Below are 25440 nucleotides of genomic sequence, written 5' to 3'. Positions count from 1 at the left end.
AGAGAACCATTCTTTGATATTTACCCACATGTCATGAGAATTCGTGCTTCCAAGTACACACGAAATTGCAATAGGAGACAAGTTGTGAGAAGTTGCGTCAGGGCACGATCGTGCATTTTTCGAAATTGATACGCATCAATTTCTACTCCTACAATATTTAAGTCATCAACAAACCTCTGTAGGAATTTTTTTGATCCATTGACGAAACCCAGTACTGTACCATGTCCTTCCAACAGGAGCATGATCTGAAAACTAAATGTAAGGTAGTTGGAATCATCCAACGTGACTGTTACAGATGTAGAAACAGTTGGAATCAGGCTTGTGATGGGAGATTGTACAATCTATAATTGAGCAGTTGTAACCATTGTTGCAGAAAGAATGGATCTTTGTCACTAAGAACTTTAATTAAGCAGTTGGTGTGCAAGAGAAGAACACCCAATTTTCTGGCGATTTGACACTTCAAAGAATCCCAATTTTTCACAAATGCTTATCAAACTAGAGGATTGAGAAAAGAAATAAGCGAAATCAGAGTGTAGAAGATTTGCGGGAGCACCAGGCCATTTCCCGGCAATGATACCATGTGAAGATTATATGAAGAAAGAATATGCAAAAAAATAGAAAGAGAGAGAGAGCTCGAGAATGTTTGAGAGAGAAAGGTATTTTTCTTTATGATGAAGTAATCTTTATAGTGCACACATATAGTGTGTATGTTCCTTTATGGTGAATTCTTTCTCGGCTTAGTTGTGTTTTGTGCATGTTTGTGCCGCCCAGCATTTTGTGTGGCCTCACTTCTTAGCGATTGCTTTTGTGTTCCTAGACTTTGGATTTTCCACCATTAATCTATTGTGGCAAATGTATATCTATGGTTCTTGTGTGTCCATGGTTGCCATATAGCGGATAGTGGATTAATTAAGTTTGCTTATATGCTTATTCTCTCCAAATCCAGAATTTGGTCACTGAAAAAATTATACTCTGTTGGCACGCTTGTAATTGTGTTGTAATCATGTTTTTTCGTATCAATGAATTATCAATATCACTTCTACTTAATTTATCACTCTCATAATGTTTGATTTAACTTTATGCGTGACCGTCCAAGGTTTGTTGTTAGAAGGAAGCAGAACATATGTTATGATACTATAATATATCCGTGTGTGTAATTTGTCTCAATGTTAGCTTAGGACATACAAAATAAATTGAATAAAATTTGAGATGCTAACGAAATATTCAGGCATAAATAAAAGAATTAGTATGGTGGCTTCCCCTTTTGTACGCACGTCCAGCAACATAATGGTCATTAGCTGCATAAATATGGCACATAATTATAAAAATAAAACTGATGTATGAAAAAGGCAAGGAATACCATAACTTGTAGACTACATTTAAAGTATTTTTTGAAGGTTTCCTTAACATCGCTCTCGAAGTACACAATGGACAAAATATTTATAAAAAAAAATTAAGATTCCATGTGAGTTGTAAATGGACTCCAAACTTCTTGAGGTTTGGATATTGAGTAATGTTAGGTAAATTAAATTTGTATATTTTGTTTAGAAATTAAATGGTGTGTCACCAATAAGAAATAAACACATTAATCAACACTTATATAATAATCCAATCATCAACTTCCATATCATTTGATTTACAAAATTTTATCTACACATATTTTCTCCTTAGCATTATCCTTGGATATTTTATCAAACCATCACAGTAAGACAAATAAGAAAACTTCTGTTAATTGTCGCTTACAAAGAAAATTTAAGAAGTTAGCCATACAGTCGATTTAATCTTGTCGATTATATGAGACAAATTACACGTAACATATGTGATTTCTGATAATCACCCGTTACCGCATAAAATACAAAATATTACTCTACTATATATTTATCCCATTATTTGTGAGTTCTTCTTATGTGCAATTTAAATTTATTTCCCTTACCAAAATGATATAATAATTAATTTGGAGGTATCTGGCTAGTTTTTTTAAATAAATAAAAATATTGTTTCTTTTCTTGCATGACCACATGACTTTTTTTTTTTCGACTAATGATAGTGCCATTATGTTAAAATGTTATTTGTTAGGAGAAAAGAGGATTAGTGAATGTTAAACTCGCACTAAGATGCATAGATGTAACTACTTTCTGCAACTACTATAAAACATCATCTGCTTCTCACAAATATTATAACATAAAAAAAGGTAAGCTATATGGTATAGTAATAAGCTCTTGTAGCTCGGTTGATTAGAACACCATTCAATATAAGGTTGTCTTTAGTTAAACCATCAACGGAAGCATATTGGTATGCCCATCTTCTCTATTTTAGGTTTTCCTTGAAAAAAAAAAGAGCCATGTCAGCTAGTGAACAGAGCCATGTCAGCTAGTGAAGGGGAATTCCACCTATTAAGATTCCAAATGGAGATGCATAGGACACTTGTTTCCAATTAGTTAACTTGCCCTATTTGCAATCTTTCCCTGCCGGCCCTCCTGTATATAAAGGACATTACACCTTACACTCTTTAACCCACTCTTAATACACAGCTGCTTAGTTCTTAGCTAGTTTTCATGGCCTCCATAACATTTTCAGGCGCTACTGGAAACTTCTCTTTTCTGCCAACAGCTGCCGTTTCTGAGAACTCAAATAATATAAAAGGTGGGTTTAATCCCTTAAAAAAGAACTTGAATAATACCATAAAAAAGCACAATGGTCGGAGCTTGGTGTCCACAAACGTAGCAAGTCCACCATTGCCGGCAATAGCTCATCCACCCCCAAAAGAAGAAAGTGGCGATGGTTACGACGGGAGTCACGTAGCATGGACGAGTGTGCGGCAGGAGAGATGGGAAGGAGAGCTGCTTGTCCAAGGAGAAATACCATTGTGGCTGGTATGTGATCGTTCATTAATTAATTTCAAGTACATAATTCTTGGTTTATTCTATCAAAGAATTGTTGCTGATGATGATTTCATGTACATATATATAAGCTTGCATGTACTATTTGTGTGGACGAAGAATATTTTCTTGTCAATCCTATTTTGATAAGTTATTCCTTGTTACTAACTCTAAACTACAAATTTATTTAAGATTTACCGTGATAAATTGGTTCAGATTCATAACACATCGTATCTTCTGTTACAATACAAAAGAAATTTTTTTAATCTAAATATCAGATACAACCAATAAGAACTCAATCTATGTATATTAGGGTTAGGCCAAAAATAAAAAATAAAGGATCAAAATACGGTACGATGCTGTAAGCCAAAATATTGTAAGTTTACAACTTTACTCAGAAACTTGCAGGAAATAAAAATAGAAGAAAGCTCAAATTTGTAAAAAAAAAAAAGGAGTAATTAGGTTTTCATCCTTATTTTTACTACTCTATTGATTAAAACCTTATTACTTTTCAATTTTTGATCAAGGTCCTTTGTATTAATAATATCATTAATTATTTCAATAATAAAATATTTTTTATTTATAAATATATTCATTTAATATTAAAAATGTTACAATTAGTATATTTATATTTATGGCTAAATTTTTTATCATATATTTTTATTTTTAGTTTGTACCCATTTTTAATTTGCAACCCTTTTTTAATTTGTACCAATTTTCCTTTCAATTTTAATTTGTACCCATATATTAATTTCTTTTTGTGCCCATATTTTTTAAAGTTTTATTTGTATTGTACCCATATTTTTTTATTTATTTGTACCCATTTTTATTTTTGCTAAATGTACCCATTTTGAAGAATGTACCCATGTTTTGATACAATAATTTTTTGGTTATTTTTTATGAATGTACCCATGTTTACACACACACACACACAATAGTATATTTATATTTTAATATTTTTAATCCCACAAATTATGTTTTTTATTTAAAATCTCATTAATATAAACAACTATAAATTTTAATTTTTAATTTAAAAAATATAGTAACGTACATAGAAATAAATTATCAATTAATTTTAGGGACTTGGATCAAAAATTGAAAACCAACAAAGTTTCAGTCAAAGATTGTTCATAACTAGGGACCGCATCCAAAGTCTCCCAAAAAAAAAACAATCCTTTTCTTATTCCCGTTAATTTGATCCTGCTTTTCTAACCTTTAATGCTTCGTAGTGAGAGGCCTACCTGCCACGCACGTAGATCGAAGATTTGTCCTTGATGACGCGTGTGTCTTCTTGCTAAATGCTAGTGCTAGTATATATGATTAATTTTGAATAATGATATCATTTATATTAAGAGAGAGAGTTAGCTTAACCTAACATTGAATTATCAATAATATAGATCAAATTCGTTTTTGGTGATAATCAAATTTAAAATTCATTATTTATAAATAAAAAAAAGAATATTATTAGAGCATAACACTAAATGGCAGTATATGACTAATTAAGCTACACTAAATCTGATAATGAATTAATCAACTTACTGTCGATCGCCACATAATCCATGGGACAAATGTGGCGCTGAGCCTGCTGGCCAAGTACAAATATTCCCGACTTAAATTACTTTTAAAGTGCTATATAATTCATCGACAAGAATGTAATTTGACGTTGGCCTTGTCCATTTCTTTTACTATTTATTTATTACCAACTATTTTAATGCTTCAGACCGTATCAGTGTCTCATTCCAAATAATTTTTCTAATACTTCTATCTGCAGTTATTTGTAGACAAATAGATCCAAATTAATTAGGCACCATTTTATTACAAAGGGTGAACATTTGTTGAATATATAGCTAGCTCATAATTAACTTAATGTCACATGCAGAAGGGTACGTACCTAAGAAATGGTCCAGGGCTGTGGCACGTTGGGGGCTACAACTTCCGCCACCTCTTTGACGGCTATGCCATGCTCGCCAAACTCCACTTCCACGACGGCCGCCTCACTGCTGGCCACCGCCAGATCGAATCCGAGGCCTACACAGCCGCCATGAAGAACCAAAAATTATGTTTCCGTGAATTCTCTGAGGTCCCTAAGCCAGCCAATTTCCTATCTTATATTGGAGAACTAGCCAACTTATTTTCCGGTGCATCGTTGACTGACAACGCCAACACCGGAGTGGTTAAGCTAGGTGATGGTCGGGTTGTGTGCCTCACAGAAACCCAGAAGGGATCAATAGTGATTGACCCGACAACGTTGGACACTTTGGGAAAATTTGAGTACAGTGACACATTGGGTGGTTTGATACACTCGGCACATCCTATTGTGACCGATACCGAGTTTTTGACTTTGTTGCCGGATTTAATCAACCCGGGGTATTTAGCGGTCAGGATGAAGCCGGGTACTAATGAGAGGAAGGTGATCGGGCGGGTTGATTGTAGCCGTGGACCGGCTCCTGGTTGGGTGCACTCTTTCCCTGTGACCGAGCACTACATCATTGTGCCCGAAATGCCACTGAGGTATTGTGCTGGGAATTTGCTCAAGGCCGAGCCCACTCCCTTGTACAAGTTTGAGTGGCACCCTGACTCTAAGGCGTTTATGCATGTCATGTGTAAAGCTAGTGGCAACGTTGTAAGTTACTACCCATCTGATATTTTGTGTACTAATTAGTATGTTTTTTGATCTTTTGATTTATTATTTGTATGCAATTCCTTTGTTTTGAAGGTGGCGAGTGTGGAAGTTCCATTGTATATTACGTTCCATTTCATTAATGCTTATGAGGAGACAGATGAGGACGGTAGGGTTACTGCTGTCATTGCCGATTGTTGTGAACACAACGCTGACACCACAATTCTGGATAAGCTTAAGATTCAGAATCTTCGGTCGTATACCGGCAAAGATGTACTACCAGATGCTCAGTACGTACATGATATGACTACACGTCTTATATAAATCAATACATAACATGATCTTGCGAGACTGGGAATTCTTTATCATGTTTAATATTTTCGAATAAAAATTCTGTCAAAATTAACCAGATATGTGACCTAAATTGGAGCTAGCTATTAATTTGTTATTATTATTTTGATGCAAAATTCAGGGTTGGTAGGTTCAAGATACCACTGGATGGGAGTCCATATGGAAAATTGGAGGCAGCACTAGACCCAAATGAGCATGGAAGAGGGATGGACATGTGCAGCATAAACCCTGCTTATCTGGGCAAAAAATACAGATACGCTTATGCTTGCGGGGCTCAGCGCCCGTGCAACTTCCCTAACACCCTCACCAAGGTATTATTAATTAAAGTTTCAAAATTACATGCACTACTTCCATTTTCCACTTTTTATTATATCATCAGCGGTTTTGAGCTAGTTTCTTACTCAAATTCTTTGAATATATGTGTTTGCAGATTGATTTGGTAGAGAAGAAAGCTAAGAATTGGTACGATGAGGGAGCAGTGCCATCCGAGCCGTTCTTTGTTGCCCGTCCCGGGTCAACTGAAGAAGATGATGGTGAGATTATCATACTTGAAAACTAAAAATCAAAATCAAGCCAAATTTTAAAACTCTTAAAGGCACTTTTCAGTGTTTTTTTGTAAGTTATTACTTTTTATTTGGAATGATTTCTAAGACATTTATGTGTACATGATGTAGGTTAATAACTCTTTATTCGGAATGATTTCTAAGACATTTATGTGTACATGATATAGGTGTTGTGATCTCGATGATTAGTGAGAAAAATGGAGATGGATATGCATTGCTGTTAGATGGATCAACGTTTGAAGAGATTGCTAGGGCAAAGTTCCCCTATGGTCTTCCATATGGACTGCATGGATGCTGGGTTCCCTCCAAATAATCATAGAAATGATGAACTAGCCAGTATCAGTTCTACATTCATTATTTACAGCTAGCCAAAGAATGTTCCCACTTCGACTGCGTTGATATGTAGGTCACGGTTAGCTAGGTACACAAAAATATGCTACTCGTTTATATGATATGAGTGACATGTAAGCAGATAGATATAGGCTGTACCTACGCATAACAATGTGACAAAATCTATGTTCATATTTCTTTTCGTTTTAAGTGAGCGTTGCGAGTTATAAACTACATATATTTTTCTTTTTGTTAAACATGTACTATACGTATTTGTCCCATAATTTGAAAGCTCAATCAATATTTGTTGGTTGGCCGAAAAATAAATCAGTATTTTAAAGTTCATTTGATAATCATTTCGTTTTCAGTTATTGTTTTTAATTTTTTAAAAACTGATAACTTATTTGATAATTATATTTAGTCTTAAAAAACAATAAACTACAAGTAACTACCCAACTTTTAAGGATGATTCCAAATTAGTCCCAACACTTTCTAAAACATTCCAAAAGCTACCAATTGTTTTGAAAAATGAACATTTGTTAGGTCCCTAGCGTTAACTGATGATGTGAGCAATTTAGTGTTTAACTTGACTAAAGAGACCAATTTAGGGTTTTAGAGCTTCAAAGATGGCGATCAGTAAAGATCAACTTCAATTTTTGTCCACGTTATCACTTAACATTAATGACATCATCATTTTACACTGGTAACATGTGCTTGTTGCCTAACATGTCTAATTTTCAAAACGTTAAGTGTTTATTTGAAATGTTTTAAAAGGTTAAGTTGATACGCCACGATCCCAATATTTCCCGAACACCAGGATAGACACGTGTTGGCCGACACCTAAGGGTGACAAAAGCCATTTATTGAATGCAATTGCTGAGAACAAGGAATAAATAAGACCTATAAATTTAAATATAATTAAAATGCAAGTAAGAAACGTGTTCAAAGCATACAACTAACTAGAATACTAACAAGAAATAATATAAAATTGAATGAATAAGAGGATGGGTCCTACACCGAGAGGACTCGAAGATGCCGATGCGGAAGTGTCTTGACGCCGGTCTTGACGCCGAGATTGTATGCCTCGATTCTAAGTCCTGAAGGAGGTGCAAAACAAACATGAGTGGACCAAGTTGATATATATATATATATATATATATATATATATATATATAAAACAGTTATCAACATACTAACCTCCAGGTTTTATGAAAACTCATATAACATGATAAAAATAGGTTTTCTGAAACCTAACATTATGTGCAATGTCTCAAATCATAACTCATATATATCGTAATCACTAGTGAATGTTCAATATCCCTCGCCAACTCCCCGTCTCTATGCTAATTGCCAGAGGAAAATCATCCATGGGCCCCGTGCCAGCTCCTCGTCCTTGTTCTAATTGCCAGAGGAAAACCATCTTCAGGCCCTATGCCAACACCGTAACCGTCGCCCAGGACGAAATCTATCCCTCATCCTGTAGCAGAATTGGGACCACTAGGTAAGTACAAAACCATTGAACATACATTTATTTGAAAAGCAACTTCATAGTATAAAGTCATCCATCATCTATACTATAAAGAGGTGTTCTAAACATGTTCTAAATATTATATCATCATCCATAAGATATTCTATAAAGAACATGGGTTATAGGAAAAATAGTAATAATTCAAACTAGCCTCAATAAGCATGTTATCTCATAAAACGTAATCATCAAATCATGCATTTTTAGAAGGGGTCCATCCATAGATACTTAGCCGCTGAAAAGCCACGCAAACTAGCAAACACGGAATCGTCACGATATATGCACCTAAGCACATAAAGGGTACAATTAATAAAGCTCTATCCAAACAATTTAATTTGGAAAAACGAATGTCAAAAACGAATTCAGGAAGTCGAATTACTCTAAGAGGGGTCCCGGATAAATTTCGTAAAAGTTCAACACAGGAACATTCCAGAGAATATTCCTTTGAAGGTTTCAGGAATATCCTTGGAATGTTCCAACCGGGTTTAGGGCTTAGGGTTTGGACTTGGGTTAGGTTTAGGTTTAGGTAGGTTGGGTTTAGGATAATGGGTTAATGGGTTAAGGGTTTCTAATTTAAAATGGGTTTTAGGGTTGGGTTATATTAGGTTTAGGCTTGAAAGCCCGTGGGTCTTGGGCTGGTTCAATGGCCCAAAGGCCTGTCTCACTAAGGATCTCAAATGGGCTGGGCTTGAAGGCCCGGCCCTATTCCTTTGGATTTTAAAACAAAATAAACAAAATAAAAATAAAAGGTTTTTCAATGGCCCACATGCCTGTCTCACTAAGGTTCTCAAATGGGCTGGGCTTGAAGCCCCGACCCTATTCCTTTGGATTTTAAAACAAAATAAACAAAATAAAAATAAAAGGTTTGGGTTGGGTTGGAGAGTTTGGGTCGAAAGATCCTAGGCCCAAAGGCCTAAATTTCCAAAAGGGTTTTGGGTTAGGCTTTAAAGGATTGGGTTTAGTTTTCAACGGGCCGAAGGCCCTAATTTGTTCGGCCCAAGGGCCTGGGTTTACTAAACTGTGGGTCGCTGGACCCATTCAAAAGAAAAAGCCTGAATTCGGCCGAAAATTAGACAAACTTTAAACGTTAATAACTTTGTCAATAAGCAACGAAATCGAGTGAAACAAAAGTGAAAGTTATAGCTCTCGATGAGACGAAGAGAATAGTACCTCACACGATGTCTAATTCGTAGCAGTTTGGCTGAAAAATGCCTTGAAAGTCGCAAAAGTCGTCGGAAACTGGGTAAGATTCAAATGAACATGCATGCCTCGAAAGCCTTGAAAGTTGTAGTACTTAGTGAGACAAATAGATTGATACCATGCACGCTGGGCCAACTCGTCGTGGTTTGGCTTGAAATTGGCTAGAAAGTCGTCAATTTCTCACTGGAAACTGGATTTGAGTTTCCAATGATGTTTCCCGTACCCAACGTCTTAGAAAAACTAGAAATACTACCCACAGTACGATCCAAGAAGTTTTGGGTGATTCTCAAGGCTTATCATCATCGGAAATCCAAAAACTCACCGGAGAAGGAGATGCACAGTGGCAACGCCACGGCACCACAAGAACGGGGAGGTTTTAGGTGTGCTCCAACCTTGCTCCAAGTTTCGTGGATCACACGGGGAGGTTTAGGTGGGTGGATGAGGTGGTGACTGTCAATGGGTCTGTGTGTACGATGATTCTTGGGGAGGGAAGGAGAGAGTTGCAGAGAAAGGGAGAGAGAGGACTCATGGTTCCAAAGGAAAAAAGAAGAAAGGGGGCCAGGAAGGAGACCAAAATGGAAAGAGAGCCCCACGAGCACACACATTAAGACCCAAAAATAATTTTTTTTTTAAATCCAAACTATTTTTAAAATCGGGAATGGGGTGTAACATAAGTCAATTTAGAATCACCCCTAAATATAAAATAGTTATACGTACTTAACCCAAAATAAAAACTGTAGGCCAAAAGCTGAAAGCAAATTTTTAAAGTTTTCAAATTTTGGCTTCCAATGAAATCTGAAAATAGTTACAAAAAAAAAAAAAAAAGTTTTTAATTTTCATACTAAATCAAAAAAACGAAAAACTGAAAATAAAAAAAAATTAAAAAAAAAGTTAGTAAACGAGCCATAAGTGCATTTCTATTTTCTGGCACCAAACTGCCTCCGTGGGCAGCCAGTGCAACATGTATTTTGATTTTGGGTAAGTTCCTACTGAAATCAGTTGGCCGGTATACATAGATTACTATAAATTATTCAAAAATTCACAAAATACTTTCGGCATAGGGAAATAAAAAATGGATAACTAATTACATGCAGAGAGGGACGTACCTAAGGAAATGGTCAGGGTCTTTGGCACATTGAAGACTACAATTTCCGGCACCTCTTCGACGGCTATGCAGTGTTAGCTAAGCTCCACTCCAGAAGGCGGCCTCACTGCCAAACCGATTCCGAGGCTTACAGGACGGCCATAAAAACCAAAAAGCTACGTTATCATGGATTCTCTGAAGTCCCAAACCACTATAACATCCTATCCTACCTCTTCGAGCTTGCCAATCTATTAGTCTTTGGTGCATCACCGTAAATTCGTTGATGGCCGTGTTGTTTGCATTACCGAAACTTAAAAGACACATTGGGGAAACTTGAGTACAGTGACTTGTTAGGGGGTTTGAATTAAAGGAAGGTGATACGCCAGATCGATTGTAGGGGTGGACGTACTGTGGATTGGATTCCCTCTCTTCATATGCCAGATCACTATGAAATGTCACTCGGTCGAAAGCGTTTATGCAGGCCATGTGCAGAAATGGTGGCAAAATTTTACGTCCCTTTCTTGACCAAGTGACATTTCTCTTTTCAATGTTGGAAGAAGATCCAAATTTAATTATGGCTTCCCTCATATACCATAAATAACTTTGTAATATTCATTTCATTGTTTTGAAGGTGGCGTGCATGGAAGCCCTGCTGTATATACCATTTCATTTCATTGATGCTTAAGAAGAGGAAGACGAAGATGAAGGCGGGAGGGTGACAACGATTACTGTAGATTTTTGTGAGCACAATGTTGATTGTCGATACAACGATTCTCGACAAGTTTAGGTTACAATACCTCCAGTCATATACCGGCAAAGATGTACAACCAGATGCTAGGTATAATTTAGTGCCACACCATTCACATTTTCCATTACCAACACTATATTATGAAGGTGATTTCCGCACTCTTCTTTTCTTTCCATGGACTTTTTATTCCTGGCCATTAGATTGAATAGAGTAAGAAGAATCAAGGCCCATAAACAAAATGAAGAACGGAAATCATTTCCCAACATTACTATTGTTATTCAAGGATTTCTTTTATTTGTTCTCCGATAACAAGCACATTTCAATATATGCTCTTCTTCCTCAAACTTCCCAAGTATGAAAATACAGTACAACAAAATTTTCTTCCTAGAGAACAGAAAGGTAAGGTAACGACCCCGCACCCATCACTCCTCCTTAAGTGATCTCGACAGATATACTTCAATTGAGTTAGATACCAAAGACAAACCAGATCGAAGAATATTGTAAGGCCAAGAGCTCAATTCGATTGCTGAGATGATGACTAAAGATAGAGATTTTGATCACTTCTGGTCCGTATACACAGCATCAACATCATCAAGTTCAAGCAATTGGGACATAAGTTCCTTGTTCAAATCCATAGCCTCGTCATCTACCTGCAACAGACCAGTAGTTTTACCTCAAATGCTCAAAATGGACTTGTAAATATGAAGACAGTTTGTGAGAAAGTATACAATTCGCATAGTGAAAAGAAGAAGAAATCCCAGCTATAAGGCTGTAACAGATCAAAGTCATATGTATGCAGGAGAGACAAACCTCAATAGCGCTTATTGGAAGCAGCTCAGAACCATTATCCGTCTCAAAACTTACTCCTTCCTCACGTAGCTTTGAAAGTACTGTTGTGTAGTTCTCTGATGAGCTTACGATTTTGAAATAACTACCAGAAACAAAACAAAAAAAAAAAAAAAAAAAAAACTAAATAAAGTTAAGAACTGTGTATAGCGAAAGGAGAAAAGTTCACAATGATGGGTGTGTGTGTGTGTGTGCGTGCGTGCCCCTGTGTGTTCACGAAAATATGCATATATCAACATTCCAATGATTGAACCAGGTGCCTACAATAACACGTATGAATGGAGTTCAACTACTGGATAGGCTCGAGGCTCCCATTTAATGAGCATGAAAGTTGACCAGAAGTGAAGATCTTGCATTTCACAGAAAACGTAAGCTCATAGGCAAAGTGAGTCAAGAAGACTCATACCTTGGACAATGGCAATTACAACTCAATTGGATGATGTTAACTTAGCAAAATCATATATCAGTTAAAAAAACCAGAGAAAGTAGAGTTACAACACAAATATATTTACATAAGGAATGCAGCTCTAGTGGAAAATTACCTTTCTGAACTATCTTCGGTATCATCTTCATATACTGGCGGTTCTATAACATCCTCAGCACCAGCATCTAAAGCAATGGAAAGGAGCTGATCCTTATCAACATCTGAAGCTTTTATGTTTACAACCCGAGCACGCCTGAATTTGAACAAAACAGATCCTGAGTCAGCCATCTTCGCCCCACAGTCCTTCACCACCTCTCTAACCGCTGCCACAGACCGGTTTATTTTATCAGTCAAGACCTCGACTACCATACAAGCTCCACCAAAACCATATACCTGACAATAGTAGCACCCATAAAATCAGGTCACATGAGAAAAGTATCGATCCAATAAAATAATCCTTAATGTTGAACATAAAACTTTTAAGCAGGACCAAAGAAGATCTAGCAGATGACACTGATACCGACCTCGTATACTTTCTCAATGTAAGCTTCTTGTCCTTTCTCAGATGCTTTCTTAATGTTGCGCTCGACAATTTCCTTGGGTACATCAAGCTCCTTGGCTTTCTCCAAAACAGTTGCCAGGGCCATATTTGATATAGGACTTGGACCGCCTTTCTTTACACTGCACCATTAAGGCACAACGAAAAGTTACCGGCACTGCACTATACCAAATACCCCCTATTGTTGAAACTATGAAACTAGTGTAATTCTCAATAAGTATGACTAGGAGATTAACATTTGTCTTTATACAAAGATTATGACTAGGAGATTAACATTTGTCTTTATACAAAGATTAGACTTTAATCAATGCTAAATCAGCACTAGCAAAATACAAAGAAGGCCAGAGCGACTAACTTACGCAGACACAACTTCCTTCCCTATCCTGCTATATAGCTTTGCCTTCTTTGCATCTTGAGCCCCCTGCATTACCAATTCCACAACTTTCAAAACAAACCCAACAAACAGTCACAAAACCCTGACACACATTACACGGGCATTTCATCAAACACTTGGCGTGCAAGAAAATAAAAACCTACAAAGCAGAACGAAAGAGCTGACCTTTCGGCCGGCGATTTTGCTGGAACGCCTGCCCATACAAAGAGGAGCGACGGTCCATATGGTTCTTCTCGCTGCAGCGCCGCCGTGCATGTGGGTCGAAACCCATGGCGGCAATGATGAAATTGCAGATGAATACGATAACTTTCTGCTCAGCAGAACATTCCCTGAATAAAAAAGTCAGCTAAAAATTCACTCTCGAAAGCAAAATTCATAATTCACAGAGAGGAAGAAGATAAGAATATATGACATGTACAGTGAAGAACCAAGGAGTTTGGGGACTTGGAGGAGACGCCATTGCTGACTCTGTGAACAATTGCTCCTAACGCTCTCATTGTACTAGACGACCCCATCACTGTTTGCCGCTGCCTTCGAATTTGTGTCAGCTGCGAGTCCGTGACGCCGTCAAGTGTCCACGGCCAAGTGCCAAGTGGGGTGAAAATCTGCGGGCAGCTTCACGATCATTACACTTTTTTATTGGGCCTTGGCGCCACCAGTGCAAATGAACCTGGCCCAAAACCTACGTGAGCCTGGATTTTGAGTACGAAACAAGGTTTTTTTTTTCCCTCAATGCACATATTTGACATGCTCCACGGTATCACAAACTTTTGTTGGTTCCTTTTTTCTTTTTCTTTTTTTGGGTCAAAGTGCAACTTTTATTACAAACCAAAACCAAACAAACATACAACAAAGGCCCAAAACTAATACATGGACAAGCAAAAAGTGGGCCAAGACAAAACAAAGTACAACAGAGCCAACCAACTATTGCAAACCAAACACACAAACAACTTTGCAAACGCTATAAACATCCACCGCAACCGTCCTCGCCGTAGCAACCTCAATCTGTCCAATTCCTCATCCCCATCTGAGTATCTCATCTTTAGACGCAGCATCCTACCCTGATCTGCTACACGAGCACAGCCACAAGGAACGAATAGCCAGCAACAACAGAACGGAAGCCAGCTATCGGGATGAAGTTCATGGAAACCCACAAACAACGCTGCCGGCAAAGGCAGATAAGCCAGAGAAGGTGGCGGTGTTGGAAACACCTGAGCCAGTAAAACCGCCAGAGCTCAACACACGATCTCCACGATATTCATGGCTGAAAATCGGAATAAAGATGAACAAAGAAGAGGGACACCAACTAGGAAAGAGGGATAGAACAGATCTGGGTTGAAAGCAGGGGGAGAGAGCAGTAGAAACAAAAAACAGAGGAAAGGAATAAAGAAAGGAGGATACGGCGATTGACCCCAGCCACGGCTAAGGTTAGGGGTGGGCATGGTGCGGTTTGGTGCGGTTCCACACCTGAATCGGAACTGGAACCGGAAAATATCAACGGTTTGGTTTAGTGCTGTTCCGCTTAAATTTATTACTAGAACAGTACGGTTCGGTCTACACCGGTTCCGATTTGGCTCTTGCCAGTTTACAGTTCTGAATACTAAATTATTTGAACACCAAATCATGCATTCAAATTATTTATGGCACAAATCCTCAAGAATTGTACAATATGTTTTCACAAATGGGTTTGGCCAAATAGAAGAATAACTACCTAATTTCCATTTGGAATGTCCCTCAAATTGATCCACAAGCAGCATCAATTTGAAGTCCACATGATTTTTTTTTCTTGTTCTTTTGTCAAGAAATTGGCATAAAGTTTATGTAAAAAACCTAGGAAAAGCGATGAAACAAAATGCTCTTCAACTGACATGAGATCACATATCCTAGCAACAAGACAACATAGCAATAGATGCACCGCACCACCCTTTTCCTCTACTCATAGAACACTAAACCAAAGTAATGACACTCCTCTTGGGAGAATTTTCAATTTAAGGTAGCCACTAATATTGGTTTATGTAAAATAGAGTGCAGACATTCCTTTTTTCCAAATGGCAGCGACAACTAAAAAAGTGCAACCAAGTGGGGCCAGCTGTGTGAAACTGAAATGGGGGAATAGGGATATGAGGTTGTGAGTGAGGTGAGTGAGCCCTAATTGGGATGGGATCCATTGCTTTACAACTTGGTGAAACTAATTTTTCAACCTATTATACCATGACATGTGTGTATATATATAATTTATTTATTTATTATTAATAAACTGTTCGGTTTGATTGCGGCCGGTTCTTGTTCATTCGAAACCGAAACCAAAATCGGTTTGAACGGTCCGATTCGGTTTTTGACTCAAAGTTGACTTTTTCGGTCAGCATAGTTTTTTTCGATTTTTTTTTCATACGGTTCGATGTGGTTTTGTAGTTTTTATGCCCACCCCTAGCTAGGGTCGGTGCCACCGGGTTTTCGTGATTTTTGAAGACTCACACCAGAAGGTGAGAAAGACTCTCAGAATGAGAGAAAACTCTCACTCGGAGAGAAACAGGACCGGAAATACTGCTCTACTTTTGTTGGCAGATTGGAGGATTAGAAACATGACTATTACTTTCCAATTGGCTTTTTTGTGCATTAATTGCTACTTCATTAATTTTACTAATCAATGTACCTGTTGTATTTGCTTCTCTTGAGGGTTGGTTAGGGAACAAAAATGTTCTATTTTCCAGCACATCATTATGGATTGGATTAGTCTTTTGGATGGGTATTCTTAATTCTCTCATCGTCCATATTCTTATGAGTGACGTATTCGATAACTAATAATAACTGACTTAACTCAAATCCTTCGCTTATAATATTATTGCATAAAATTTATAGTATACTATCTAATTTAGGGATCATAATAAATACGAACGAATAAGAATAAAACGCTCATCCTTGCCAAAAGAATGATTATTTTAATGTATCCCCTTTGAAATCATATCAACAGCAGGTGGACTCGCTAGCCAATAAAATGATACATGAAAAGGGTCATCAAAATTTCTTTTTTCATACATGTTGTATTTGAGTTTGCATTTCTCCAACGGCGAGTTTAATATCAAACTAGCTATAGCTTCACAGAGTCATATTCGAATTAAGTATTTGTAAATCCATACCTAATTAAGACAATTATTCTTGGATTAATATTAGTAGTCACTTATGATTAGAACATGTAAGCATTCTGAAAACCATGTGTGGGCATGTTGTCGTGTACTAACCACTCACTAATGTTCTTATAAATTAGTTGACCAACTGTCGTTGTAATCCAACTTTATTAATATTTACGATCAATTATATGATTCTTGTCCCTCTAGTTTAGAGAAAGTTTTGGAATATGTAATTTAAACTGTCGCGATTTAACTTTTGAAGTTTATTAGCTGTTGCAATTTAAAGATAAGTAGATAATTGCGTTACTTTTTATTAATTTTATTAAAAATTGAAAAGTTTTGTCTCGTCCAACATGCCAAAATTTAAGAAAATGAGAAATTAGGTTTTCATCCCTCTTTTTTCAACTCCATTGATTGAAATCTTATTCATTTTCAAATTTTAATCAAGGTCTCTTGGTTTTAATAAACATAATTAATTATTTCAAAAATAAAATATTTTACATATCAAGATAATTAAATTTTATTTCTAAATTATTCATTTAATGTTAGAAATGTTACATTTCATATATTTTGTTACATTTGATACATTTGATATAAATTATTTCTAAATTATTCATTTAGTGTTAGAAATGTTACATTTCTAAATTTTGGATCATATATTTTTATTTTTAATTTGCAACCCTTTTTTTAAATTGTGCCAATTTTCTATTCAGTTTTAGTTTGTAACCATATATTAATTTCTTTTTGTGTCCACATTTTTCAAACTTTTATTTGTACTTATATTTTTTTGAACTTTTATTTGTACCCATAATTGTGACAGCTCGTCCCAAATTATTTTTATCGATAGCGTGAATTGATGAAATTGCCCTTGAGCATTTGGTGATGGTGTGTGTAGATGGGCTAAGGTTTTGGACCAATTAAGTTCATTTCCTAACTATTTGGACCCAATCAAATTTTAAAGTTTTATTTGTTTTGGTTGGTGACCCAATTTGGACCACACACACTCACCCTCATCTAATCACGTTGACCCTTTCTCTCTCTCTCTCTCGGATTTCCTTCCATTTCCGTACAAACTGTATGGTCAACCTCAAAACCCTTCAACCAGTCGCAGATCGAGGTTTTGGTTGGTGTCTTTGGACTCCTTACAAGCTTAGGAGTCGAGTGGTACCATTTTTAGGACACGAAGCCGTCAGAATACCCAAGAACCAGAAACCCAGATTCGAGGTACTGTTTATGCACACGTAAATGTGGAGTTTTTGGAAGATTCTAAGGTTATAGGAAGCTTTAGATCATCTTCACGAGGCTCGAAGAAGAAAAATGAAGTGATTTGGACGTCGGGAAGTTGAGTTTCGACGAGTTGCAGGTTTAGCCGGATTATCAAGGGATTTTCCGGTGAGATCCCATGAGTTTTATGTCCTAAAATTGGTAAGGATTGTTTCTACTTGTCTTAAGCTTCATTTTGGTATAAAATTCGTGAAATTTGGTTGAGAAATGAAGAAGATATTAAGGTTTTTCTAATTTCCAGTTTCCGGCAACGACGACGGCGACCGGCGATTCGCTGGAGAAGAAATGAGAATATTACATCGATATTGACGGAATATTCCTAACAGCAGCTAACGGCGTCAGGTTAGTTTTAACGGAATATTCTAATTTTTAGCAGAATATTCCCTAACGGCGGTTAAGGATTCTGTCAGGGTTGGCCATGCGTGGGGGCGCTTCGGGCCGTGCCTTGGCTGGCGCGTGGGAAGACGAAAAATTTTTCTAAAAATATGGGGATGTTCCTAAGGCTGAGTAAATCATGGTGGTATATTCAAATACCCCATTTGAGTATTGTATGAAAAGTTATTACCTAATTTTGTGATGTGCTTTAAATAACGTTTATTCAGTTATTTCGCATATAGGTGAGACATATCCTAAGGACGAGCGCCATCAATCAAGGCTCGGGGGCTACGACCCTTTGACATACCAGTGAGTGGGCTTTTGGTTTTCCGTATATACCTATATACTTGAGATTTTTCCCAGAAAATATGTTTAAATGAATATATGTTTTGAAAATGCCGTGCAAGTATCTATCTATTTTAATTATGCATTAGTAGTTGCATACATTCATGATTGGTGTTGCGGACGCACAGGTAAGTGCCAGGTAAGTTCATAAATCAAAGGTATGTGATTGTTTCGGTTATGTGAGATATGTTGTGATGTATTGAGAGCTCATAAACCTGCACCTCGGTGTTAGTGCTCCCACCCAAAGTTAGGGCACAGTCCTTCACGTGATGTTCACCTCCCGCACCATATGCTCACCTTGGATCCAAGTTAGGTGCACAGGCTTGTCGTACAAACCACTTTAGGTGGTTTCGACTCATAGGTGACCCGCGATCATTCGCACAGCCTTCACATGATCGTAGCACTAGAGCATATTTACTTTACACCTAGTCTTGTCGTACAGGCCACTTAAGGTGGTTCTGACTCGTGTGCAGGATTTGATTTGATATGATTGAGATTGTGTTGATGCACAAAATCAGTGCGGAATTTGGTACAACAGAAAGTGTTAAGTTTGTGACATTCGCTAGATTGCTCCGGTCTCTAGTGTGGATAAGTATGTAAATGGAGAGAGACAGGGAAGCAAACACAAGATGTACGTGGTTCACCCAGATTGGCTATGTCCATGGAGTAGAGGAGTTCTCATTAATTGTGAAGGGTTTACACAAGTACATAGGTTCAAGCTCTCCTTTAGTGAGTACTAGTGAATGATTTAGTACAAATGACATTAGGAAATATTGTGGGAGAATGATCTCCTTTTATAGAAGAGAGTTTCTAGCTTTATTCTGACATTGACACATGTTGTGTTGTGATTGGCTTCTGATGTTGACACGTGTCACACTGTGATTGGCTTCTGATGTCGACACGTGTCGCGTTGTGATTGGCCTCTTGGTTGGAAGGAAACTCTTTTGGGTCCTCGACGGTATAACGTTGACCAGTGCTCGGTAGTTTCGGGATTGGTCAAGTATGGTACAAACAGTGCTCCCTTAAGTTCCCGAGTGAGGGAAGCTCCTCGGTTGAAGACTTGCAAGATCTAAGCTGCTGAGTAATCACGAAACTTCTAAGTACCAAAGTGTGGTATCGTTTTCACTTGCCTTATCTGTCTCATAGGTAGGTGTGGCATCTTCTCTGGAAGTACTTTTCCTCCATCCAGGGATGGTATCTTTAACAGGTGGAGATGCACAAGGTAATGTATCAATTTCACTTGAAACTTACTTGTAGTTTCAGGCTTGGTCAAGCGCGATACAAACCATATAGTAGGAGTCCCCCAAGTCGCTGAGCTAGGAGATCTGCCGAAAGAGGTGACAGACAAGGTAAGCAATCAGAGTTCCAAGCAATTAGTCCCAGATCAAAAGTTTGATTTCGAGTTCCGGCTGATTGTTCTCATTCTCCCTATCTTGCAGGCAGTAAGGAGGATAAAGAGAAGAAAAATGAGAAGAGATAATATGAGATACTTTTTCTTTTAGAGAAGTAACTTTCCACAAGCTTATTCTTGAACTAGGCTGGAGGGTTTTCTGGTTTCCTCTAGAGTATAAGGCCGACTTAAGAATTTAAGGGTCAAAACAAGTCCATCAAATCTAGAGTACATTTGACCCTGATGATATGAGATACATTTGCTATTGATAAAGTAGTGGATGTGGCATGGTGAGGCTTTGCTCTTTGGCGACGGTGTCAGCGAAAGGTTGTTGAAACTTCTCGAGCTATTCGAATAGGGCAATGATGTCGAGCTTGGATTTGACTTAGACTCCTCTGTTTGGATTATGTGGTTCTGCAGGGGGCGTCGTGCTATAATGATCTGTTCCAGCTCATCGTTGAACATTTTATTTCAATCCTTTGCATCGCAGAAGTGGTGTGCAACCTTTACATTTGAATGGTCCTTCAGAGTACTATTTCTCAGCGACTCATCAATGCTTGGCAGCTTCAGTGTAAAGAGCCAATATTGTATCAACTGTTCTAAGGTATTTGCTGAAAGAATTCACGACCTTGACAACAATTGAGGATGAGTACTCGAGAGCAATGCTAGGTGAGCAACCAGGCAAAGGTTTCGGGCAATTAGTTCCAGATTGGAAGTTTGATTTCAGGTTTCGACTGATTGCTTTCTTTCTCCTTATCTTGCAGGTAAGAGCAAGGGCAAAGAAAAAAACAAGGAAAAAGCATGATATGGGATACTCTTGCTTTTAACCCTGATGATATGAGATACTCTTGCTCTTGTGTGGCTTGTTTGCAGAGGTATTATCAGGGAGAAAAGAAACTGAGTATTTCGAGAGACTCTGTTGAGAGTGCCTATCGGATGTGAAGAAAAGTTGAGCATTTTTTTTCTTTGCAGGTCTGCTTGGCTGTGGCTGATGGAGGTCGACATATATAGGAATTGTCCCAACAGCGAGTAGTAACAATGTTCCTTTACCCTTCTCGGTCATAGCAATGTCGTGGGAGCTGCAAGATTCACGTGTTTTAACTTTGTTAGAGCACTTTGAAACAGTGGTCTGTGGTATCTAGAAAGCTGATGCTGTGTGTGAAAATTGCAAACAAATTTTATCCAAGGAAATTTGGCTCTCGAAGTTCAGAGAACGATGCCTCTTTGGTTTTCAAACAAGCAATCCTGTTGGGGATCTGGCTCTCGAGATTCGGAAAGCGTTGCCTCTTCGATTTTTGAACAAGCAATCCTATTGGGCATCTGGCTCTCGAGATTTAGAGAGCGGTGCTTCTTCGATTTTTGAGAAAGCAATCCTGTTGTAGGTCTGGCTTTCGAGATTTAGATGGCGGTGCCTTTTCGATTTTTTAGAAAACAATCCTGGTTAGAGTCTGGCTCTTGAGGTTCGAGGAGCGGTGCCTCTTCGATTTTTGAGAAAGCAATCCTAGTGGGAGTCTGACTCTCGAGACTCGAAGAACGGTGCCTCTTTGATTTTTGAACAAGTAATCATGTTGGGAATGTTTTCTCGATGTGAGTAAAGGTTCGACATTTTTGCTAGTCTGCCTTGCCACGGAGCACAAAGGCTGACACACATAGGGACTTTCCAGTTGTCAAGTAGTGGTGACGTTTCTTTATTCTTATGGGTAATGAGAGGGTAGCTAGACCTTCAAAATTTATGTGTTTAAACTTTGTCAGAGATCTTTGGTAAAGTGATCTTTGTACCCTAGGAGCTGATGTTACGTGTGTGGATTGTCGACATATTTTACTCAAGAAAATCTGCTTCTCGAAATCTGGAGAATGGTGCCTCTTCGATTTTTGAACAAACGGCCCTACTGCCATTTCTTTTATAGGGGCACCAATTGTGTGCAAGAAGTACGTTCAGAGAGTTATTACTTGTAGGAATTTTCCCCTTATTTTTGTACTTCAGAGATTTATTGGACCTCATTTCTGAAAATGTCTGGCCCATCCGACCGTCGTTTTGACTTGAACTTTGGTGAAGAGGAAGTCATGCCTCCTCAAGACAACATATGGCACCCATCATTCTTATCTCTTACTGGTCCTTTTATTGTTGGGGACTCTATGATGAAGAATGATATGACCGCTGCAGTGGTGGCCAGGAACATTCTCACTCCCAAAGATAACAGACTACTTTCCAAACGGTCTAATGAGTTAGCTGTTAAGGATTATCTGGCTCTCAGTGTTCAGTGTGCAGGTTCTGTGTCTAATATAGCCCAACGCCTATTTGCTCGAACCCGCCAAGTTGAATCATTGGTGGCTAAAGTGATAAGTCTCAAACAGGAGATTAGAAGGCTCAAGCATGAGAATAAACAGTTACACAGGCTCGCACATGACTATGCTATAAACATGAAGGGGAAGCTTGACCAGCTACAGGAATCTGATGGTCAGATTTTACTTGATCATCAGATGTTTGTAGGTTTATTCCAAAGGCATTTATTGCCTTCGTTTTCTGGGGCTGTACCGCGTAATGAAGCTCCAAATGATCAACCTCCGGTGCCTTTTCCTTCTGGGATTCTGTCCAATACTAAGGCTCCGAATAATCACCCTCCGGTGCCTTCTTTTTCTGGGACTCTGCCGACTATTAAGACTTCTCCTGAGCAACTTTTGCGAAGACTCCCTCTTGTTTGTTTATTATGATTCATGTATATGTACATATTTGTAACTTATCGGAGATATCAATAAATAAGTTTTGCTTCATTTCAACGTATTGTGTTAAATACACCAAAGCTTTCTTCACTAAGTTCTTTGAATTTTTTCTTTTGTTGAAGCTTTGTGAGTGAAGCATGTAGGTTGAGGTAGTGCTCCTTTAATTTCCCGAGTGAGGAAAACTTCTCGGTTAGAGACTTGAAAGATCCAAGTCACTGAGTAGTCGTGAACCTTCCAAGTACCGAGGTGTAATAGCATATGGTAGAAGTCCCCAAAGTCTCCAGTCGAGGGAGTTAACGAATGAGGTGTCTTGCTAGTAACCAAGTTTCCAAAGTAACAAAACTTCACCATTTTCCTTTCTAAGTGGTAGCTCAAAATTCATCTTTCATATATATTTGTTATGAAAGTTGTTAAGCTCAAAGAATGGGAGGTCTAGGCTCTTCTTTTTTTTTTTAATTTTTTTTTTTTCGAATTTTTTATTTTTTTTTTCGAATTTTCGAAAAAAAAAATATATATATATATATATATTGGTGGTGAAACTTTGTTGTTGAAGTTTTGTAGGTGAAGCTTTTGAAGTTGAAGCTTTTGTAAGTAAAGCTTTGAAGTTGAAGCTTTGTTGGTGAAGCTTTGATGTTGAAGCTTTGTAGGTGAAGCTTTGGTGTTGAAGCATTGTAGGTGAAGCTTTGGTGTTGAAGCTTTTGTAGGTGAAGCTTTGGAATTGAAGCTTTGTTGGTGAAGCTTTTGTAGGTGAAACTTTGGTGTTAAAGCTTTTGTAGGTGAAGCTTTGGAGTTGAAGCTTTGTTGGTGAAGCTTTTGTAGGTGAAGCTTTGGTGTTGAAGCTTTTGTAGGTGAAGATTTGGAGTTGAAGCTTTGTTGGTGAAGCTTTTGTAGGTGAAGCTTTGGTGTTGAAGCTTTTGTAAGTGAAGCTTTTGTAGGTGAAGCTTTGGTGTTGAAGCTTTTGTAGGTGAAGCTTTGGAGTTGAAGCTTTATAGGTGAAGCTTTGATGTTGAAGCTTTGTAGGTGAAGCATTGTTGACACCATAAATTGATTTTGCTTCACACTATCTTGATCAAGAGTGTGTGAAGCTTTTAGCATTTGTAGTTGCCCTCCATTTGTTGAAGCTTTTGTTGGTGAAGCTTTTGTGTTGAAGCTTTGTAGGTGAAGTTTTGAGGTTGAAGCTTTGTTGGGTACCATGAATTGATTTTGCTTCACACTATCTTGATCAAAAGTGTGTGAAGCTTTTGAGAATTGTAGTTGCCCTCCATTTGTTGAAGCTTTTGTTGGTGAAACTTTGTTGGGTACCATGAATTCATTTTGCTTCACACTATCTTGATCAAGAGTGTGTGAAGCTTTTGAGAATTGTAGTTGCCCTCCATTTGTTGAAGCTTTTGTTGGTGAAGCTTTTGTTGTGAAGCTTTTATGGTGAAGCTTTGTAGGTGAAGCTTTGAAGTTGAAGCTTTTGTAGGTGAAACTTTGGAGTTGAAGCTTTGAAGCTTGTAGGTAAAGCTTTTGTGTTAAAGCTTTGTAGGTGAAGCTTTTGTGTTGAAGCTTTGTAGGTGAAGCTTTTGTTGGCACCATAAATTGATTTTGCTTCACACTATCTTGATCAAGAATGTGTGAAGCTTTTGAGAATTTCTGGTTGTCTTCCATTGATGCAGCTTTTGATTTCCACCATAAATTGGTTTTGTTTCACACTATCTTAATCAAGAGTGTGTAAAGCTTTTGAGAATTTGTAGTTGTCCTCCATTGATAAAGCTTTGTTGAATTTGAAAACTAGAAATTTGAAAATATGGGAGATATAACATATACAAATTTTGCTTCCACACTGTTGAGTAAGAGATTGGGATGCAAGCCACACCTTGTAGTAGTTGAAGGTTTGGATGAACCATATAAATTGAATTTGTTTTGAACAGTCTTGATCAAAAGTGTATGAAGCTTTCTACGAGTTGTAGTGTTTGCATTGTTACAGATGAGAAATGTCTGAAGCAGTTGTAAGAAGGCTGAAGAGCTTGATCTTCGTATACCATGCACTGAAGTCATTGTTGGCTTGCAATAAAACTTTGTTGGTGACTATAACTCTTGTTAGGCTCTAGTTGAGTTGTAAAGCTTAAGGGTTGTGCATTTCATCACCTGGTTGGTGGCACGAAGATGAGTGCCTTCTTCACTTGGTTAGTGGCATGAATGGCAAGTTGGCAAATGATATTAGAGTACGGGATGTACATTTCATCACCTGGTTGGTGGCATGAAGATAAGTTCCTTCTTCACCTGGTTGGCTATATGAGTGGCAAGTTACCAAATGATATTAGAGTACGGGGTGTACATTTCATCACTTGGTTAGTGGCATGAAGATGAATTCCTTCTTCACATTCATCACCTGGTTGGTTAGAATACGGACAAGGTGTCGAGGCACATTGTAGCAAGTGTCGAATGACACAAAGTATGTTGAACCATTTCGAAGCACAGTTAGCTTATGTATAGATGTGTTGGAATGTATGATGTTTATGTATGAATGTGTTGGAATGTATGATGTTTATGTTGATTGACATGATTGATGCTTATGAATGTTTTGTTATGCATGAAGGGATCCATGCTTTCGATATGTGAACCATGTTGGTTGTAACACTTAGTATCACATACTTTGTGTCAAAGTACGCATGTTGAAGCTCTGAGTTGG

General features: G+C 37.8%; 2 protein-coding genes across 4 annotated transcripts; one reads left to right on the top strand and one right to left on the bottom strand.

The window, feature by feature from the left end:
- The first annotated feature begins 2511 nt into the window (after positions 1 to 2511).
- Positions 2512 to 6975, top strand: LOC103441305 (carotenoid cleavage dioxygenase 8 homolog B, chloroplastic). Its single transcript, XM_008379992.4, has 6 exons — positions 2512 to 2873; positions 4759 to 5502; positions 5596 to 5789; positions 5972 to 6161; positions 6281 to 6383; positions 6581 to 6975. Exons 1-6 carry the CDS (start codon positions 2556 to 2558, stop codon positions 6724 to 6726), a joined length of 1695 nt encoding a protein of 564 aa, XP_008378214.3. The 5' UTR covers positions 2512 to 2555; the 3' UTR covers positions 6727 to 6975.
- A 4577-nt stretch (positions 6976 to 11552) lies between these two features.
- LOC103441161 (probable transcriptional regulatory protein At2g25830) lies at positions 11553 to 14136 on the bottom strand. 3 transcript variants are annotated; one of them, XM_008379863.4, is made up of 7 exons: positions 13936 to 14136; positions 13689 to 13852; positions 13489 to 13550; positions 13095 to 13251; positions 12689 to 12963; positions 12111 to 12231; positions 11553 to 11950 (listed from the first exon to the last, which is right to left on the bottom strand). In XM_008379863.4, exons 1-7 carry the CDS (start codon positions 14036 to 14038, stop codon positions 11858 to 11860), a joined length of 975 nt encoding a protein of 324 aa, XP_008378085.3. In that variant the 5' UTR covers positions 14039 to 14136; the 3' UTR covers positions 11553 to 11857. The 3 variants fall into 3 exon arrangements, with proteins under 3 accessions (XP_008378085.3, XP_028962776.2, XP_028962777.1); XM_029106943.2 differs by having other exon boundaries at positions 13942 to 14135; XM_029106944.2 differs by having other exon boundaries at positions 13689 to 13833; positions 13936 to 14113.
- Between the last annotated feature and the right edge of the window lie 11304 nt (positions 14137 to 25440).

The sequence above is a fragment of the Malus domestica genome, chromosome 08 (genome assembly GCF_042453785.1).
Source record: "Malus domestica chromosome 08, GDT2T_hap1".
Taxonomy (NCBI): Eukaryota; Viridiplantae; Streptophyta; class Magnoliopsida; order Rosales; family Rosaceae; genus Malus; species Malus domestica.
Note: the sequence above shows the minus strand (reverse complement) of the source record. Positions and strands in the feature narration are given on the sequence as shown.

What these genes read in the sequence shown, in the direction of transcription:
- LOC103441305 (XM_008379992.4), top strand. Translation starts at nt 2,556, where the DNA reads ATGGCCTCCATAACATTTTCAGGCGCTACTGGAAACTTCTCTTTTCTG. An exon ending in TCCCTAACACCCTCACCAAG is followed by an intron (nt 6,162 to 6,280) that starts GTATTATTAATT and finishes ATGTGTTTGCAG; the next exon opens with ATTGATTTGGTAGAGAAGAA. An exon ending in GTCAACTGAAGAAGATGATG is followed by an intron (nt 6,384 to 6,580) that starts GTGAGATTATCA and finishes TACATGATATAG; the next exon opens with GTGTTGTGATCTCGATGATT.
- LOC103441161 (XM_008379863.4), bottom strand. Translation starts at nt 14,038, where the DNA reads ATGGGGTCGTCTAGTACAATGAGAGCGTTAGGAGCAATTGTTCACAGA. An exon ending in ACCGAAGATAGTTCAGAAAG is followed by an intron (nt 12,232 to 12,688) that starts GTAATTTTCCAC and finishes TGTTTCTGGTAG; the next exon opens with TTATTTCAAAATCGTAAGCT. An exon ending in TTCCAATAAGCGCTATTGAG is followed by an intron (nt 11,951 to 12,110) that starts GTTTGTCTCTCC and finishes GGTCTGTTGCAG; the next exon opens with GTAGATGACGAGGCTATGGA.